Below are 20,413 nucleotides of genomic sequence, written 5' to 3'. Positions count from 1 at the left end.
AAATATTTTTGCTATAGGGTAAAAGTTTCAAGTTTTTTCTCACGTCTAGAAAGACTATTGAGATTTAAAAAAATTACCTACCTAAAGTACCATCGCATGCAAATTTAAAATCTAAAAAATGTTCTAGAAAAAACTTTTGGGCCAGTATTTCTATCCGAATAAATGTTAAACAAATAAAATACAAACATCATTATAAAACCATAATATCCTTCGCTTCTGTCAAAATCTAAAAGTGATCATGTAATAAAACATTTGTGTTTACAGACAGGTAATTCGTTATAAAAACAATAAAAATATAAAATCAAAGTAAACAATTTAAATTTAAAAATATTCATATATTTACCAAATATTTTAGTAACTGTTGAATTGTACGGTTTGCAGGTGTCTATAACCATTAAGGAACATGAAAAGATAGAAGGGCTTCAGCACCAAATTTGTTTTGATATACTATAATATTTATAATATTTTTCACGTCCAAAGCATTTTTGAATAATTTTAGAGAGTTCTGAACAACTGGACACATTAGTCCTTTACAAATCGACATGCATGGATTCAAAAATTAGTTTTAAATAATCTGATCCTTAAAATTGTTCTGTATATATTTATGAATTGTTTGATTAATTAATTTTTAAACTGCTTAAATTGTTTAGAAAAAGCATAAAAATAAATATTTCAGTATCTTCATTTTTATTGATATCAGTAGATATCTGTTCTAAAAAAAAAAAAAAATCAGTATTATAATCCAACTCTCTTTTATTTAATATTAAAAAAAATATTGTATTATATTTTATTAGTATATTCTATTTATTAGTATATATAATGTTCTTATAATTAATTAGAGTAACAATTGTATGGTTATTTTTCTATCAGCCGCAAATCGATCAATTATTTTGTCCACGTCAATATGTATGTCCTTATGCGTATTGAGTAAAGCTAAGCCAATTAATCTTTCCTCACCCATGCGTGAGCTTATCCACGTTTTTAACCTAAAAAAAAAGCAATAAGCAAAATACTAAAAGCAGGAAAGCATAGTATGGTCATTATATGGGCAGAAAAGTTATAGGAAGTAAAATTGCTAAAATATACATAAAAAATATTAAAAATAAGCTGTACATCATAATTGTGGCAAATTGAAAAATGTATTTTATAGTAAACTCTAATATTAAGGAAATCTTTAACCTGCGTAAAGTAGAAAAACTACGTTCTGCCGAAGTCGTGCTTATTGGCAAAGCAGCAAGAATATTAAGCAATGAATTAATTGTAGGATATATTATTTCAGAACATTCATCTAATGCTTGAAATACATTTCCCGATAAAAATTTAGTTAAAATTTTTAAATTTAATATTACGAAATGATTTGATATAAATTGTAATTTTTTACCTTTCAAGTCACAGCTATGCCATTTTTATTTCCATAAATCAATTTCTAATTTCAACGGTACATCATTAATTTCATTAAGAAATGGATAACTAGTTTTAATCGCGTATACTATATTAGTACTATTAATATTCTGAGACCATATACTTAAGTTTTTCGGAATAAAATATGTTAGTGTTTGGATTAGTGTTTGGTTATCCTGGCCCTGAAATCTTCGTTTTAAATCTTCAATTATTCTATCCAATAGTGGAATAAAAATTTCGATTCTATAATAGTCTTCACAGTTATCGATGTTACTTGGATTTGGTCTATTTTTTTGATTAATATTGAGTCTAGGTAATTTTAGTTCTACATCTAATTGATCCATTATAGATTTACATTCACTATAAATATTTTTAAATACAATATCACAATCAAAACGGTTTTTTTCCAATACTATTACTATATTTTGCACTACATTACTTGCTGATAATATGTCGTTACTCTTCCCTTGTAAAGTTTTACTTGTGTGATAAATAATATAGAGTACTGATGATAAAGAAAATATTGATATTATAAATTCACAATTGCACAATGACAATATTAATGTCTTTGCTTTAGATGCTGAGACTGTGTCTTCCCAATTTGACACCTTAGTTAAGGCTTTCATAATTTCTGTTAATGAACTTTTAAATTGTAGTACACTGTCAAGCATTTCAACCCACTGTGTTTCACATAGTTTCACAAAAGGGCGATTTAAATATTTTTTCAAAACAAAATTACGTTTAGCTGATATGTTAAAAAACGAAATCACTTGCTGCATAATACCAACACTGTTTCGAATAGATTGGACTGCCGAAGATTTTGAAATAGACAAATTAAGTGCATAATTATTACAAGGACAGTAGACTGCATGTTTAGTGAATTTTTGAATATATTGAACTGCTCATTTTAAAGTTGATATCATAACTGAACAACCATCAGTAGAAATACCAATGCAGTTATTCAAATTTAATCCAATTTTAGTCATAATTTTAATAACTATGTATGAGCCGAAACGAGGGTCAAAGGAATAGTCACAATGACTAATATAAAAACAAGATTATAATAAAAAAAAAAAAAAATTATAAATAATAATGTGGTGGGTGCCTATAATAAATCGTATAGGCAAGTTTACCTACTCCACGCGTACTGCGTGTACTGCCTTTGTAGATAGGCAACTCAGGTACACGATGGACCGATAGCGTTCGGCGGTGACCCCTGGCACGACGGCGGCGCCGGAAAGGAACGGAAACAATTTAATTATTAAAGGGAAAACAGGAAGTTGAGTTTAGTTATTGGGGGGAGGTCTCTGTGGTCGAATCAGTCTGGTGCAATGACCACAGAGCTCACACAAAAATCGGACGAAATACTAAAATTAAACACTCAGGCCACACCTTACAAACTAACTTAAAATTACGTTATGACTAGAAGACGATGGTAACTGTTGAGAAGGTCTAGGCGACCTGGACGGCCTCGCACACATCACGCCGGGTGCTGGCGGTCTTACGCTTTGGCGGACCAAATAGAGAAAATGACGATCACGGATAGACATGCACTCTGACGATGATGAATGAAACAAATTACATATAACTTCAATAACTCACTAAATACACTTATGGTAACGAAGTCAAGAAAAGGCTGGTAACTCGTGTGTTGCGGATGACGGTAAGGTTTTTATTTTTATCAAAACAAAACGTATATATAATAAATAATTACTACCTAAATGGCGAGAAAAATAATCAATAATTGTAAATTGTTCGCTACAGTAGCGAATACAAAAAAAAGAAGTATGGTATACAAAAATAATAATAAGAAAAAATCGAAACGAGTAGAGAAGCTTCAATAGCGACCGAAAGACGAGTGACAAAAATAATAATAATAACAGACTGTGGTGCAACAATCGCAACCGACGAACGAACAACGATAAAAGTATGTGAAAAACCAAAAAGGGCGTTGGCCGCCGTTCATTAATAAATAGGAAAAAAAACAAATAATAATTTTCATGATATAACACACGGCAATACGATAATAATAATAAAATAAAAATATGACAGGTAATTAAAATTCACATATACAGTTGGGGAACCGGAAGGGAAATAGATAAGGAACTGGTCGACAGCCGACGTCGCCGTACAGCGTTGAGTGTAAACTCACATTACGAGTATGCGCGTAAACAAACTATTTCCCCCAATAGTTCTGTTAGTTTTGGTTCAATTATAACATCTTCTTTGTGCTGTTCATCATCATTATTATCCATGTCACCATCATTATCATCATCACAATCTTCATTATTAGCTTTATCATTATCATATTTTCCCCCAAAGTCATTATTATCATTATATATTTTGTTATGACAGTCAACAAAAGCTAGAAAACGTTCAAAAACTTTACCTGATAGTGTGTATCGAACACTTAAACTCATTTGTGAAATTGCAGAAATGTCTGTAGTTTCATCAAAAATAATGCTATAAAATCTAGCCACATTAATTTTATTTATTGTATGAGCTGTTATTTCTTTTCTAATACACTCAACTCATTTTGTATATGATAACTTATATAAGTTGCTTTTTCATGAGCAGATTTTAAATGTTGTTCAAGAACTGTATCACCTGATGATATTTTAAACTTCAGAAGTTCCCTGAAATTCCCTTCGTTAGTAATTGATGTAGACTTTGAACTTAGATCTGAGAAAAAAGAGCTGGAAAAAAGATGACCATCATCTCTATGACCTCTAAGGGCAATATTTTGACGACCAAGGAACATGATGGATTCAATAATAGGTTTTAAACGTTGTCGATTTTCTTTAATTTCCTCCATACGTTGTGTATCAAGTATATTTACAATAATTTGTTCTGGTATATAATGTATATAATATATAATATAATTTTTTTTTAAAATCAAATGCGAATTGAACACAATTTTTATGATATATATTATTCTGATGTGTTTCTAAATAGCCATCTACTCCCAATAATTTAGAATATTGATCTAGCTGTTCGGTTATAAGTTTTTTTAATTGTTCAGTATTTCTCCTTCCACCTTTTTCAGAAGCCAAAAACAGTACACAAAACTTACAAAATAATCCAGATTTAGCAGTAGAATATTCAAGCCAACAATATTTTTCAAAATTGTTTTTTCTCACATAACGTTTTTCTTATTTTCCTATTTTTTATGGGTAGAAAAGGGGTATATAAAGTCATTATCTGGTACATTACAATGGTTAAGTAGTGTATACTATACTTGTTGACCCCACAAATTTCCTATATCCAATGTTTCACCTAAATAATAAATTATCGTATTTATAATCAAAAACTACGATTATAAATAATATCTATTATAGCCGTGTCAAAAACTATAACCGTTGTCTAAAACCACGATTTAAGATAACATTATATTATATTAAATTATCAAAAAATAAACATTGATAAGATATTCAAAAGAATACCTTTTTTCCAATAATTTATTAGGTTTGAAGTTATAGTGAATTTTATATAACCATTATATAATAAAGCGCTTTTTTAAGTAACAAAAAAAAACTCAAGGGGGAGGGGGCGATTACTACATAGCCCCCTCATATCCACCACTGGTATCGGACCTATTAACCCTTTCATGTCCAGGGCCTGATTTAATAAAATTAGGGCCAAGTGCACAATTTTTTTTGGGGCCCCCCCAAATCAAAAAAATCTACATAGAGGGGGGCATGTTGATAATAAAAAAAAATATTTATATGTTTAAAAGTGTCAAATACCTATCTCAAAACTTATAAAATTTTAAAATCGAATGAAATATTAACCAGTGGTTCTAAAAATGATGATTGCATGAACGAAATGCTTATAGCGTTACCAACGACAGGTAAATCTGTAAATACTGTACTCGAATAAATCTATAAAGGTATAAATCTACTTTATCGGACACCTTTTTTTTTTTTTCAAAATACGTGGTTTTTATGCTGAATTCAAAACTGTTTGAAAAAATGCCCGCAAACTTACCGTTCAAAAGTTATGGTAGTTTAAAGTTGCAGTGATTACGCGTGTATGGTAATTAAAAGTGGTCGATATTATAAAATATGCTAAATATAACTAACTTTCATAACTTTTGAACAGTAAATTTTCGCAATATTTATGGAGACCGAAGTTCACTTGAGGTGGTTTTACACAACAAATCGGGGGATATTTTCGAATTGCGGAGCGGAGCGACAGCTACGAGGAGCATAGAGACGAGAGCCGAAACACGCGTAATCACTGCAACTTTGAACTTTCATAACTTTTTAACGGTAAGTTTGCGGGAATTTTTTCAAACCGTTTTGAATTCAGTATAAAAAACTACGTATTTTGAAAAAAAAAAATAGTGTCCGATAAAGTAGATTTGTTCCTCTATAAATAGTTATTAGGTATCAAATATTTCCGATGTTCAAACAATTTTCTATTATTATTATTTTAATATTTTGTGATGGTAACTGATTAGAACTGGGGTGTAGAATGACAAAAATAACCAAAATTCAACTTACAATTTAATGATAAAAATATACTGAACTCAAAACATTGACAGTTGGTATTAGGTACATTTTATAAAATAAATGTTTGTGGAATTAATTTAAAAATACAATTTTCTAGAACTTATGGTGACCGGGGGGCCTCAGAAATGGAGGGCCAAATGCTTCATCTGCACTTGCGTAAATCAGGGTCTGTCTAAGGTAAGTTGTAGAAACAGCTTCAGGTATGTAACCTTAGTACATATTTATTTTAATTATGAATAATATTATAAACACTATTTTTTTATTTTAATAAATATTATTTTACTATAAATTAAGTTATTATTTCATATGCTTGAGTTATGAATTAAAATCCTAACTTTTAAGAACAAAACTAAAATAATATTGTGGTAAAACATGTTATTAAGATATTAGCGTCATGTGCAAAATAAAGATAGTAACACCATTTGTATGTGCCGCCATCTCGTTCGAACATGCTCTCTCGGGCAACACTGCTTGGTGAGCATTCCAGTTATGAGTTCAATGTAGTATCGCAACGTCCCTATCTATGCTTCAACGCTTATCAATTGGTTAACGTACGGTGCGCTGCAACACGCTCGTGCCATTATTATTTTTTTTTATTTATATTTTTGTGCGATTGAGATCACGAATATTTCGCGAAAATGAAGGTCAAATTGATCGGTAGGGCATCAAATGTGAGTGGCAAAACGCTTTGGGAAATCATCGGTAATCTGAGGAACGCGGGTATTGGTCGGTTAGTAACCAGAAACTCGTACAACAGATATGAAGAGCCATGTTTTTTCAAAGTACTGGCCGTCGAGCCAACCGCTTACATAGTAAGATTGAGCGCTATTGAACTGTTGACTGTTACGTGACATATGCGTTTCATTGCAGGAAAACCAGACTAGAAAGGTAATTGTTCATGCCGAGAAAATATTCAGAGGTAAACTTTACCCAGAGCCAGTAGAAATATATAGTGTCTCGTACAAACCAGACTATCGTTTAATACCTAAAGACGAAGAACAGTTGTGGTGGGACCGACTGGCCAATTGTAAGCCACGAGAAAGGATAGTACCAGGATTGATTGAATTGCCACCACTCATGAAAGTAAGTGATAACCATTTAAATTTTCCATTGAGCGTTTGATTTTCATTGAAATACATATGGTTAATTGTGTTTCAACAGTTGTTATTGGAACGAGACAATAAAGATTCTGATATTAGGCTGCCATTAGAAATACGTAGTAACCGTGACAATGTGGCCCAATCAGACTTATCTAAACTATCATCGTACAAACCAATATTTTTCAAAAATCAACAGAGTAATTAATGTGCATTGTATTTATTATGTTCAATTTTATAATTAATATATATTTGTAGATTTTGTTTTCATTTTCTGTATATTTATTTCTAATTGCTATTAGTTTAGCAATATGTTATATTATTTTCACAATTCTACTTTCAAATCTTCAGTTCTTGATGTTTGATACTCTAGGATCATCTGGTCGGTAAACTGAAAAACAAAATTAAGTAAATTAATAAAAAATGTTGTACTACCAATTATCAATAATCTTTACACTCAAAATAGAAATGTATTGAGACTATATTTTCTAATAGGAAAACAACTATATTTTAATACAAATTTAAAATAAAATATCTACCAATAAATATTATAGAAATTACTTAATAATTTATCATATTATAAGTAAAATTAAACAATAAAATTATATTTATTTTTAACTAAGCACATGATTTTAGGATTTTATCAATTTTTTAATTTGACTTTACTCTTTTTACTGTAATAAAAATGTCACTCATGCAATAAATTTAAATACTATACGTATAGTCAAAGCTTACAGTATATTATAAGATTAAATTATAACTATCTAAATATAACATTATTAATTTAAATCATAGATAAGTAGTCAAAAAAAAAAAAAAAAATTCAACAACTTTTATCATTTAGGTTCCAGATACATCAATTGCATTTTAATAAAAATTAATTTTTTCTTTCTTTTAATTGCAAAATAATATAACTTAGGTTATTGTACATAAAAATAGTTATATATAATTTATAGTGGTTAGCATAATATTCTCAAATAAAATAATAATGAACATTCAAATTGCATATAGTACCCATAGCCCAAATTTATTACTATTTAAAAAAATAGTCTGTCAAATATAATCGTAATATATTTAGGTGAAAAACTGACTTAATTTTGGATCTTAAAAGTAAAATTCATATGAAAAATAATTTCAACAATTATAACTAATAGGATTGAAAATAAAATAATTACTTTTTCCAAAAAAAAATAATAAACTGATTTGTATGGAATGAAATAAAAAAAAAAAAAAATAAAGAAAAATATTAAGTCCATGCTAAGTTAAAATAATTGAAGTATGATAACTATAATACTGCTTAACATATAATAAATCATTATTATAACCCAATGTTAAAGCTGTTTCGAATGAACATTGTTTGAATTGAAAAATAATGATTGGCGCTGGTCGTACCAAGTTTAGAAATATACAATGTTCACAGTGTCATACAACGCATTATCAGTTCAGGCATGATGAATAAATAATAGCAATAAAATAGTGTTGAATTTTAAACGATATCAAAAACGTTTAGGCAAGTTTTTATAAGTAACGACTTAATGATGATATAACGCATTACGTTACAAACTAAGTATTGATATGACGATACTTACGGGTATACTTAAATTTATATCTCCTGTTGTTGCCATCATTTTTCTGATACCTGTAGGTATGATACATAATCAAGCCCACGCCGAGGAGGCAGAACGGAGCGCCTATAGTAATCAACGGTAGTTCGTGCAAGCTTTGCCGTAACATGCCCTTGACTATGAACGGAGAGAAAAAAAAATTGTGAAGTAACGTATTTAATTATTAATCCTCCGCCATGACTGAATCAAAATACTAATATACATACGGCCGGGTCCATATTTCTCTGGATTGAGAATTTTTTCGACTCTCATATTGACGGGTTTGTTTCTTTTTTTTTTTTTTTTTACCGAAAATTAAAAAAGAACACCGCGGATTCGACGAACAACGCAATATCAAAAATGGATATAGTGGAATTCAGTAGATACGGCAGCAGCTGAGGTGAAAATGATTTCTTATCTCAACTACGGTTATAGCTCGCGAGGTGTGAAGTTGGCAACAAACCATCAGGAGTTCGACCGATGCCGTCGGTAGGCGGAACGGAGAAATTCGTCCCGTCGTGTTATTAGAATTTGCGTTCCGAACACGATTGCGGCAGCAGCACTGGACGTTTCATCGGGCGTTGTGAACTACAGTTTTGATTGTTGCCCGCAGGATCTCATGGCCGCGTCATAAAACCCTTTTGTTTCGTGTCATATTGTCGTTTGATTTTTTTCAACGAACAAATTTTTCCAACTGTAAATCAACGATTTCTTGCAAAATAACGTCATGCCCACCTCTTCGTTTTTTTTTTTTTTTCGAATCCCTATGCCTTATCATATGAATGAAAAATTAAGCTAAAATCATTATCTTTAGAATTGTCCGACTAAGAAATTTGAATTATATTGATATACCTCTTAAACCGGCAATTGTTAGTTTTTAATTAACATTATGGTCGAAATGGGAAAATACGTTTACTGGTAGACACACGTTTACGGGTTCAAGGAAACCTCGATATTAATTCAGAATTATTAATTATTGCAATTTTTTCGTGTGTATTATTTAGGTAATCGTCGCGGAACATTTTAGATTGATACCAGTGTTAGGTTTTTGAGGTCCACCTGATGAGGATTTTCACCATAAACCGAGGGATGTTTTTATTGAAGTTCCGCAGTGAGCTCGCCAAACGGTTGCAGTACCATGCCCACAGTTATTACCATTTAAAGTGCGTAAAGGTAAACATTTGGGAAAAATAGTTAATAAGTATTGAAAAAACGGATATTTTGAGAACCCATAACCTTCAGCGACTTCTCTTTAAATATTTCCACTCCACCAACATATCGATAATGTTTACAGTGGGCTAAGCCACATAAGGGGTAAATTAAAATTATGCAAGTTTCAAAATCTCATATTATAATAACTAATCATTTGTATACAATAATTCTTAAAATAATAAAATATTTAAATTTTGCGATAAAAAAATGATTTCACTCAAGAAAAATATGTTCTGGACTTTTATGTCTTACAATATCAAACTCCACAATTTCCGTTCTATTTTTGTGAATTTCACCACAAATCTCATTCTAAGTGCATTCTTTCTGATATAATAGGTGACTATAAAATAACTGCTACAAGTATACATTTATATATCAAATATTGATACTCGGTGTTACTTATGTACAGGATTAGAAGGAAACTAAAAAGTGAAATGATTTATTATGAGTTATATATTGTAGAATTAAAAAAAAAAAAAACAATAAACAATTTAACAGATAAATATAACAAATGTTTAATTTTTTACATAAAAGATATCTATTAAGACACATAGTAAACAATTAGTGATTTACAAAATTACATTTCTAAAGGATATAATTCACAAAATATATTTTTATATATTTGTATATGGGACGGTCATATTAGCACATACTAAAAGTCTAGATTATACAGTAATTAAACTATAAATATTAAAATAACTCATATGAGTTATACTATACCTAACTATATTTAATTAGATCACATTCAATAGAAAAACAAGTGACACAATAAATAATAACAATACACTCTGACATATTGTTTATACATGTATAACATACAAAGTTAACAAAAATAACCAAAAAAATAATAAGTTAAATAAAAAAAACCTCTACTGGTTTCCCTCTTTTTATTTGAATAATTGTAAATAATAGGTGTGTGCAATCAGCAGTTGAGTTGCTCTAATGATCATAATCTTTGTGTTGCAATACCATTTTAAGTTAGTGAGAAATAACCACATTTTAATAATAAACATTATAAAAATATATAATAAATTTGCGAATAACATTGTTACGTGATTTTAAAAACTGGTCCAATGCGTGAAAATATCCAGCTAAGAACTGTTTTCAGTTCAGGCTTGAGATCAATACTGATCATTTCACACAACAGAGAATAGTGTTGTGAAGATTGTACAGCAAACTGTAATAAATCAATCACAACAGTTATTATAAAACTAAAAACAACCATAAAATAGTTTTTGCGTACTTTGTCTTCTGGTAACTTGTACAGTTTTGTAAATATGAGCAATAAAATAGGATTCCACGAAGTTTGATGGTATGGATTATTCAATGATAAATAATACTGAAGTGAATCATTTATAACATTACTAGCAACATTTTGTGCATGTGCCCAATGAACACGTCGTGATTCATCACATATAGCTTTCAACGCTATTCTCAATACACAAGCTACACTTTGGGTTTCTTGTGTCAACATATTTGATATGTCATCATTAACTGTAAAAGTATTAACATTTATTTAACTGTTAATAATAATTGAATATGATTATAATGGTTTTAATTTGTTACTAACTGTAACTTCGCTGTGGAATGTTTTGCAATATAGCATAATTATATTGTTTTGTATAATTGTGAACACGCAAGAGACAATCAGTTAACATAAACAAATGTTCCGAACTCAAGTTACTGTACATTCCCTGCTCTTCTTGTTGCTGTTCCAATATATCTGTGTTTTGATTGATAGTAGCATTTTGAGCTAATGCCAAATACTCTTGATCCTCTTTACGTGATGTAGAAGGAAAAAAAACAATATTATCCACAGTACGAATTAGCTCAAGGCGTATCACACATTTTGCAGTTATTAAGACATCAGGTTTAACAAACTGCAATCATATGAATGGATGGAAAATTATATTAAACAATCAATTTTAAATGTTATTGAATGTTATTTAAATCATATTAATTTAAGTACTGTATATAATTTTAAATACACGAAAAATAATTTTAAAAAAGTTCCATTTTATGAGCAATAATTTAATTAATAATAATAGCTCGAGTTTTACTCGTAAAATATTAAATAAATAAATGTATATGCATATACCTCAGACCGTGAACTCTGTTCATGTAATGGTTTCGGCATCATACTGTCAAACATTGACACTATTGTCTGACAAGTACAATCCCAGTTCACCTTATCAAATTTTGATCCATTGGATGTAATCAAATTTTCCAAACAGTATGTACTTGATTGAGCTAATTGACCATTGTCTAAGATACATAAATTAAAAATTAATTAGCTTATTTAAAATTAAGTAAATTAAATGTACCTTGTTGAATACACCATTGGAGTTGAGCATATAAATCTTGTAGTAATATTGGACACAAAATGTCAAAATATTGAGTAAAAACATCAACAATTGATGTTAGTGCATGATTGCATGTGATAGTCATCCATTCAATTCTCTAATACAAACATATAATTAAAATGTTAAATAAAAATATCTAATATCGTTATAAATTTAAATATTTCTTACTTCAACACTATGCTCTTGATGTTTTACATTATCAAATATACGGAAAAGAACATTGAAAAGATCTTTCCACCAATTCAATTTAAATACAGTACCATGTGTTTTAATAAGTTCAAATAGAACAGTTAAGGCACGGGTTCGAATGTCTAATTTACATCGACTAACAATACATGATAATTCAAACAACAATGGGAACCATCCTCGTACCCATACACCATCTTCATCAACAGAAGAAGATTCTTCAGAAAAATGTTCAGCAAATATCTAAAAATTTAATTATAACATAAGTACAGAAATAATTAGTTTAGGTTTATCTGAACGGAATAATTACGTGAGGTTTATCATGAACACAATCAGCACAGGTACGTAATAAATGTATTGCTTCCATGCTAATTTCTGGAAAACTGACATTACATGCAAATTCAGACAAACATTTTACAGCATCTTGGAATGATTCCATCATAATTATACAGTTTTGTTTGTAAAATAAGTCTATATAAAATAACCATTAGTAAAAACATTGCAAAATAACAAAATTATAACATTATACAACATAATAATTACTCACTGATCACATGTTGTGTAGTTCGAAATGACATATCAACAATAGCTCCATCATGGTCAGAAGCCGCTAAGTGAAACACACCAAATATATTCTTCCATCCAGATCTAATGTTTGCTGCTTGTGAATTGACCATCTGAGTAATGCATCTAACTACCATATCCCTTATGGTCGGGGAATGATTCTTTTTCATAATAATTTCAAAAGGCCGCAAGAAATCTTTTTGAAATTTAAAATTTGCAAACTCTCCTTTTTCAATAAACTTCATCGATAACTGACGTAATGAGTCAAGAGCAAAAGTAGCAATGTCTTCGTTTGGATAACAACCAACACGGTTAAAGTGTTCACCAAGTACTTGCCACATACGTGACCACTGCAGTCGAATACGACCCATATTGTAATAAGAAATTTCTACAATTTTTTGTAAACTAAACATACGAGGATGTGTTGAATTGGCTAATTCATTAATAGAAACCTAAGAAGAAAAAAACTTAACAATATTTTCTTCATTTGGTTTGGTAATAAAGTGTACATACTTGACATAATGCTTTAACAAACTCAACAATAGCTTCACCATCAAGTCCTGTAGAACCAGTAAATATACGATCTACAGCAACTACAACACTTTGACTACTTGTTTCTCCTATTGATCCTTTTCCACTAGCTAAATAATCAAATAATTTTATAAGCAAACAATATAAACACATATTAAAAATAAATATGACTTACAATCCAATGTAGTAAAATTTAATTTTTGACTAAGGGCTTCAATAGGCGGATAAGTTTTGCTAATAACTTGAGATAGAAATTGTGGTCTAACTCCAGTGCCCACCATTTGAGCAAGTTCTAATTGTGATATACACTTCATTATATCAAGCCAAGAAGTGCCAAGATAATTTCCATCGGTATATGCAACAGTTATTAAAGTTTTTATTGTTTCAATATTCTTAGCTTTCATTTCAGTCACAGGCGAATTTGCAGTTAATAGAGTAAATCGTGCTAATGCTTGAACGTAAGCATCTCTTTCCAACTGGAAAGAAACAATATTATATTTATTTCAATAACACAAAAGTATTTTACCAAACTTACACTCATGTGAAAAATACAAGCAATTCTAATAGCACAACGAATGCCATCCAAACATAACATAGCTATTTCTAAATCATCACAATCTTGTAAGCCAACACTGAATGCTGCTAAAAACGTGGTCCATGTCATCTGTAGGTTAAATAAAATATGCTTATTCTACATAAATATAATTTAAATGTCTGGTCAAACCTTAAACATTGGTTTAACATGTTCCAAATGCTTAGCCTCAGTAAATGGAGCTCGAACATGACTAACTGATTCCATAAGATTTTTAGCCGCTATTGCTATTGATTCCATTTCCATGTTCCATAATATTTTACGTCTCTTTTCATTTGGTATTGCTAAAAAAGTGTAATAATTTCATTATTAATAATAATACAAAATTATAATTTTATTTTTCTATAAAACATACATTGTTTTCCAGGTTTTACAGTAGTTTTCATTTTAATTTCATGACCAGCAATATCATCATATATCTTACTCAAATATTCTTCAGGTAAATCCTTATTATCTGATATACAACTACCTCTATTCATTTTTATATATTGCTCCTTAGTCATTTTTGTTTTGACTTGTGGTGAATGTAGGTCAGTAGTTAACATAATAATTGAGTAAGAGAGCACATACAATGTATCAGCACTATCAAAGAGTCCATTGCTAAACATTTTTTTAAATATTTATAAGTTTATTTTTTATGACAGTCGATGAATATTTCAATTTAAACAATGATTACTTTGGATTGCACTCAAACCATCTACTAGCAAATTTTTCTAATAGCCTATCGATTTTTTGAGCTTCACCAGGCAAACGAAATCCATCGAGAAAAAATCGCAATGCTGAAACAACATCTTTACCAGCAAAATTAATTTGATCTACAAAATTGTACATAACCTGAAAATATAAATATATATATATATATATATAGAAATTACAATAGAAGTAAATAAATACATACACATAATTATATATATTTTAATACCTCTTTATTAAAATCTTCATTTTCTCCAAGGAAATCTCCAATAGCAGTTTTATCTAGCCTTTCATCGACATGAAACCATTCTGCAACATCCGATGGGCTAGTACCAAGAAGTTTCTGTTCTTGGAGGAAATTTATACCATGTTTAGGCTTACGATTAAACCTAAAGTATATTATTGATTAAAATATGTCTCAAATTAAATTAATTTAAGCTTACATAAGTATGCCAGTCTCCCAGACTTCTTTTTGATGCTTAAGCACTTGTAACTGTTGGGGTACATCTGGAGCTTCTTTATTACCAGAACTATTTGATGTCAAACTGGATTCACTACCATCAAATGAATTAAGACTGTCATGAGTAACAGTAGCTTCATTTGTATCATATTCACGTACATTTTTTTCAGGACCAAGATTGGTCTGGGAATTAGGATTAACATATAAATCTTTGCTCCATTCTACCATGCATTTTAGTATAGACACCAAACATTCAAGTCCACGAATACGCATAGATTTTTCTTGGTTTGGTGTTGCACCTAATTCTACAGCTTGGCGACCTTGTGCTATTTTAAAAAGGTCATCAACCAATCTAAAATAAAATAACAGTTACCATATTTATTAAAATTTACTTTTATAATTTACCTTTGAAAAAGGTTAGCCGCTGATAAATCACAATCATAATTGACATACATATCAACAACACTTTGAGCATCAGCACAAATGCGCGTTAATGCTTGAATAACCATCCATTTGTGTTCAAAAGTTGAACTAGAAGTTTCCAATATATTCAAAAATATTTCTTTAAAAAATACCTAGTACAAAAAAAATTGTTTTGTAACTGATTAATCATATAAATATGGTTTATATTTTTACCTACCTCAATTTGCATTTTCAAATGAGTTTTAAAACGTGATAATAATGACAAAAATATTGCAAGTGAAAGTTCAAAGACTTCAGGTACTGATGAAGTACCATTATTTGATAACGCTACACATAAAAATTGTTTAATTGCCGTGATAAACATTGGATTAGTACGAAATACAGGTCCAGCATTTTGTAGAATTGATAGTAAAAGGTGTAAAGATAGGATTTTTGAACGTAATTCATGGGACCTTAAAAAAATAAATAGTAAGATAAAATAGGTATATTAAATATAAATTTTATTTGTTCTTACTTGGGGTCTGGTGTTCCTTCTGGCAAAGGTTTCATTGATAGCTTACATAAAGATCGAAAAACAAGAAAAGCATCCTTTTGTAATATATGATTAAAAGCTGTTACAGTTTTACATTCAGTTTCATTTGGAGTTTCCAAACTCTCCTATAAAAATATTTTTCATTAATTAATTTCATATTAGATCATTCAGCAATGAATAACTTACTTCAGACATAGATCTTACAATATCTTGTGCTAATTCCTTAGTTTTTATATCACAGTCAAAACTTTGTATAGCAGAATCACATATTTCATTAACAATATCAAAAATAATACTTTCATCTATCACTTCTAGATTACTCGAGTCATCACTATGAACTGTTTCATCAGCTTTACATGACTCAACAATTTCTGGCTCATCTCTAGGAACTTCTGCCTCCATTGCTTGCATTTCCATGCGTGTAAAGATCACATTCAACATTTGAGTTAGAGTCGCACGAGCTGTTGTCTGGTTCACTAAGTTTCTACTAGCTAGATAGATATTGTAACACGTTTTAACCGCTTTTAAAATTGTGGCTTCATGTACTTCAACATGTTGGCTAGTAACTACAGTTAAAAGTGCCTAAAAAAAAATCATAATTTAGTTAACCGAATAAAATAAAATGTAAAATATTTTTACTTTAATGATTTGCAATAAAATGCCTTCGTCAGTCTGTTGTCCTGTAAAACAGTCACAGATTGTTTCGACAATTTTATCAATGAGTGGCTTTCCAGAGTCATTGGTGCAATTTCCTGTCAAATGACCATAGGCAATGAGTTTCTGAAACCAACAATCAGTTTATAAACAAACAGCTAATGTGCTAATTAGACAATTGGACCAACTTGTAAACAATCTAATGATGTAACCACGATTCTGGGCGATTTGCTTTGGCAGGCCAATTCGAATGGCCTAAAGTATTTTTCTGCTGAGATGGCTGAACTGCCATCCTTGGGCAGAGGCAGAGCGGACGAAGCATCTGTCTTCTCCTCGGCTCGACATTCAGATTTTATACTCTCTGCAAAAATCAAACCATGAGATTGGTGGTCGTATGGTATGCGACAGACAGGCGGCTGCAGGTACTCACGCAAGGCGGCTTCGCATTCCTTTCGTAACTCTGCGTGATAGGACTTTTTAATGTCCTTGTCGCCAAGTATCTTCTCCAACGCGCGTATGATGAACATCTCTTTGGCGTTGGACCTCTTGATCATGTTAACTGACCACCACGGGCGAAGGCGACCATCAGTGTCGGCGACGGCTGCCCGAGCTGAACACGACTCACGAGCAAACGCGCGGGTGTTGTTGCCAGCGGCGGGCAATGGATTTTCCACGCGTGAACGGTGATTGAACGCCTAACCGATGTTTGATCAGCAGTTACACGACTACATCGACTCGGTGGTGGTGTTGCATCACCGCGGCGTATTCCAAGCAATACAGTCATTCAAGTTCCAACTGGATGCCCGATAACGGCCGCGACGAGATAACACACGTCTTGGATCGTCGGCGGTGATCCGGGCCGTTAGATAGCGCCACCAGTACGCCGCTCGCCGTTCTCCACGACGAATACAATACAGTTCGTATCACCCATCGTTGGCAGCATAGATAAAAAATTATGCTTGGCAGTGGGTCACGAGCACAGGAATGTGTCGCAACATTTTTTTTTTTTTTTTCAACAACTACAAAAACCAAGATGTCCGAAGAACCGTACAGGTTCGAACAATTTTTCATTTTTTTTTTTTTCGGTCCGTCGCTCGTACGACTTTTGGATTCAAAGAAAAACAATCTCGATGTCGATGCGTCGACATCCTAAAGGTCGGCGGATTACCGGTACCCATAGGCGTGCGCAGTGGCGTGCCGAATATAGGTCTAAATGAAGCCCAGGCATCAAGTTAAAAAGGGGTGGGTGGTTGTTGGATAATAATTTGTAAATCACATAATCATCGTATATATTTAGGTCGAGAAATATTGATATATGAATTCTGAATAAGATGAAATTAAATATGGGTGGATGGGTGGTGATCTAGACTTTGAAATTGGCATCAAAAAAATTTTTATCTCGGCACGCCACTGTACGTGCGCAAACTTTGTCCGCGATGGGAGGGGGGCATGAAAAAGTGGACCGAAGATTCTTGTACTAAAGACTACTAGTATAATTAAATATTTTTAAATTTTATAAATTATTTCTTTAATTCAATATGCAAATATAAAAATAAATACTATTTAAAGTTGCACTATTTATATCTAAGAAATCCTTATTTACATATTATTATACTATTTACAACTCCATCCTTCGGTCCACGGGAGTAAGGTTTTTGAACGTATCAATTACATCTTCAATTTTTATATTATATGCAAGTTCTGATTAGTCTGATTAATAACTAATAACATTATTACATTTATTCACAGATATCAATTCTATACTATAAGATTAAAACTGGCTTTACTTTATTCATGTAAAATGTAACAATTTTCGCTGTCTTGTATAGTATAGATATACATTTATTAAAGAAAAAGCCAGAGTCCGGAGGGGGGGGCCGCGGCCCACTCGGCCACCCCCGTGCGCACGCCAATGTCGGTATCCCTGTCTTATTGCTATTTTCGAAAGATTCCGCGTCGTACGGCCAAAACTGTGCGTGTGCACCGACATAAAATATGCGTGCAATTGTCACGTACTGAACACGAGTGCGTGCGTCGAATCCGTAATCCGAATTTTTATTTGCGATTTTTAAATCACAAGTTATAATTGTGGACTTTTTAATTTTGGAGAGAAAACAAAAACGTCGACTCCTTAAGATGATTTTGCTAAGATGCCGCTGCGGGTCAAGTCGTATGTCGTACAAAGTTGTGTACATCTATGTGCACGGAGGGGCGTCACCAGGGAGGGGGCAACGGGATCGATTTGCCCCGGACCACGGGTCTAGAGAAATTCAAAGGGGGAACCCTCAAAGTCCGGATTGTTTAGAAATACTCGGCGTCGTCCATCATACTATAATTCATTACGGTTATTGCCGTAGTGTGAAGAATAACATGATTCGATAAAAATGTACGTGGAAATTCGCTATCGCAAGTATCGACGCGCCGACGTCCAAGGTCTATGGCCGTTTATAAATTATTTAGGAATAATTTACATTCAAATGAAATCCGGTAACTGGTAATGCATTGTTGAGAAATTATTAAAAACGATTTCATTATACCGACGCATTTAAATGTATATTTGATTAGGTATGGGAAACTATATTTACTAAAATGTTGCAAATGTTGTGTGTATTTTTTTATCGTACCTCCCGCTAAACATTCAACGTAACAAAACATCGCAGCGACGTTTAATTTCTTTTATGTCAGTTACATTGCTCTATAGATGTGTATGAGATGTAGTATAGAGGTGTTACTACATTTTAGTTGACCAAATTACAATTGATTATGGTGATGTGGTTGTGTTGTCAACTGTTTCTCGTAATCATTAATAATAATTTTGTCTTTGAAATAATATTATATGTATATACATATATATAAGTTTATTCTATAATCAATGGTATAATTTTCGAGAAAAAACTCTGAAACCCACCGATAAAGACAGACACGCTATTTGCAATAACACGAACACCCCTCGTTCCTCATCTACCGTCGGTAGACTCATATGGTACATAGTACATATATATACATGTGTATCTGATAAAATGTTTGAAAAAATTTAAATAAATAATTCAAATATAACAGAAAAAACTTTATTGATGAAAGACAAATATTTGATGTTATCAAATGCTAAACTTGTAATTGTAGAATACATTGTAAAACCAACTATTAGAAATCCATTTTCCATTTGTAAAGAATTTTTGGACTTTAAACAATTAACAAATAAACCCTTGCAATCAAGGGCGGATTGGCAATTATTTTCGGCCCAGGAAATATGAAACAAACCGGCCCATGAACCGCATATTAAACTATTTTACCCCTACCCCCTCCCAAAAAAAAAAATGCTTTATTTTGCATCCATTTCAAAATTTGTTTAGTTTCACTCCTAAATTAGTAAAATCTACAATAACTTTATTATAATTATAGCTATAATAGTTTTGGGTAAGTCACATGATTAATTAGTTCCAACTTGAACTTGAAGTTTGATCTTAATGCATCTTTAAATATATATTTATTTTTTAATGATTTTTATTTATTTTACAAAATAAAATTTTTTTTTGGTAATAATATAATAATATAGAGCGGCCCAAACAAGGACCGGCCCATCGGGA

General features: G+C 31.2%; 3 protein-coding genes across 3 annotated transcripts; 1 reads left to right on the top strand and 2 right to left on the bottom strand.

Annotated features, from left to right (window-relative positions):
• Window positions 1-6,420: 6,420 nt before the first annotated feature.
• Window positions 6,421-7,253, top strand: LOC112681718. The gene is made up of 3 exons (XM_025552013.1): window positions 6,421-6,727; window positions 6,786-6,998; window positions 7,077-7,253. Exons 1-3 carry the CDS (start codon window positions 6,554-6,556, stop codon window positions 7,218-7,220), a joined length of 531 nt encoding a protein of 176 aa, XP_025407798.1. The 5' UTR covers window positions 6,421-6,553; the 3' UTR covers window positions 7,221-7,253.
• Window positions 7,254-7,269: 16 nt separating this feature from the next.
• On the bottom strand, window positions 7,270-9,044 carry LOC112681719. The gene is made up of 3 exons (XM_025552014.1): window positions 8,844-9,044; window positions 8,602-8,754; window positions 7,270-7,403 (listed from the first exon to the last, which is right to left on the bottom strand). Exons 1-3 carry the CDS (start codon window positions 8,887-8,889, stop codon window positions 7,360-7,362), a joined length of 243 nt encoding a protein of 80 aa, XP_025407799.1. The 5' UTR covers window positions 8,890-9,044; the 3' UTR covers window positions 7,270-7,359.
• Window positions 9,045-10,663: 1,619 nt separating this feature from the next.
• Window positions 10,664-17,630, bottom strand: LOC112681714 (brefeldin A-inhibited guanine nucleotide-exchange protein 2). The gene is made up of 23 exons (XM_025552008.1): window positions 17,257-17,630; window positions 17,015-17,187; window positions 16,812-16,952; window positions 16,359-16,754; window positions 16,155-16,297; window positions 15,858-16,092; window positions 15,623-15,792; window positions 15,201-15,569; window positions 14,987-15,146; window positions 14,741-14,898; window positions 14,420-14,664; window positions 14,197-14,348; window positions 14,008-14,136; window positions 13,648-13,948; window positions 13,455-13,582; window positions 12,925-13,393; window positions 12,688-12,848; window positions 12,360-12,620; window positions 12,153-12,288; window positions 11,927-12,093; window positions 11,399-11,708; window positions 11,072-11,322; window positions 10,664-11,005 (listed from the first exon to the last, which is right to left on the bottom strand). Exons 1-23 carry the CDS (start codon window positions 17,378-17,380, stop codon window positions 10,877-10,879), a joined length of 4,908 nt encoding a protein of 1,635 aa, XP_025407793.1. The 5' UTR covers window positions 17,381-17,630; the 3' UTR covers window positions 10,664-10,876.
• Between the last annotated feature and the right edge of the window lie 2,783 nt (window positions 17,631-20,413).

This window comes from Sipha flava, unplaced genomic scaffold (genome assembly GCF_003268045.1).
Source record: "Sipha flava isolate LNK unplaced genomic scaffold, YSA_version1 195_pilon_pilon, whole genome shotgun sequence".
In the NCBI taxonomy this organism is placed as follows: domain Eukaryota; kingdom Metazoa; phylum Arthropoda; class Insecta; order Hemiptera; family Aphididae; genus Sipha; species Sipha flava.
Note: the sequence above shows the minus strand (reverse complement) of the source record. Positions and strands in the feature narration are given on the sequence as shown.

Bases quoted from the DNA above. Each gene is read 5' to 3' on its own strand.
- LOC112681718 (XM_025552013.1), top strand. From the start codon at position 6,554: ATGAAGGTCAAATTGATCGGTAGGGCATCAAATGTGAGTGGCAAAACG. The intron at 6,728-6,785 runs GTAAGATTGAGC...GTTTCATTGCAG, and splicing joins TCGAGCCAACCGCTTACATA to GAAAACCAGACTAGAAAGGT. The intron at 6,999-7,076 runs GTAAGTGATAAC...GTGTTTCAACAG, and splicing joins AATTGCCACCACTCATGAAA to TTGTTATTGGAACGAGACAA.
- LOC112681719 (XM_025552014.1), bottom strand. From the start codon at position 8,889: ATGAGAGTCGAAAAAATTCTCAATCCAGAGAAATATGGACCCGGCC. The intron at 8,755-8,843 runs GTATGTATATTA...CTCCGTTCATAG, and splicing joins AGAGAAATATGGACCCGGCC to TCAAGGGCATGTTACGGCAA. The intron at 7,404-8,601 runs GTAAGTATCGTC...TTTGTTTTTCAG, and splicing joins ATATAAATTTAAGTATACCC to TTTACCGACCAGATGATCCT.
- LOC112681714 (XM_025552008.1), bottom strand. From the start codon at position 17,380: ATGATCAAGAGGTCCAACGCCAAAGAGATGTTCATCATACGCGCGTTG. The intron at 14,137-14,196 runs GTTTGACCAGAC...TTTAACCTACAG, and splicing joins ATGTTAAACCAATGTTTAAG to ATGACATGGACCACGTTTTT. The intron at 13,949-14,007 runs GTAAGTTTGGTA...GTTTCTTTCCAG, and splicing joins CTTGTATTTTTCACATGAGT to TTGGAAAGAGATGCTTACGT.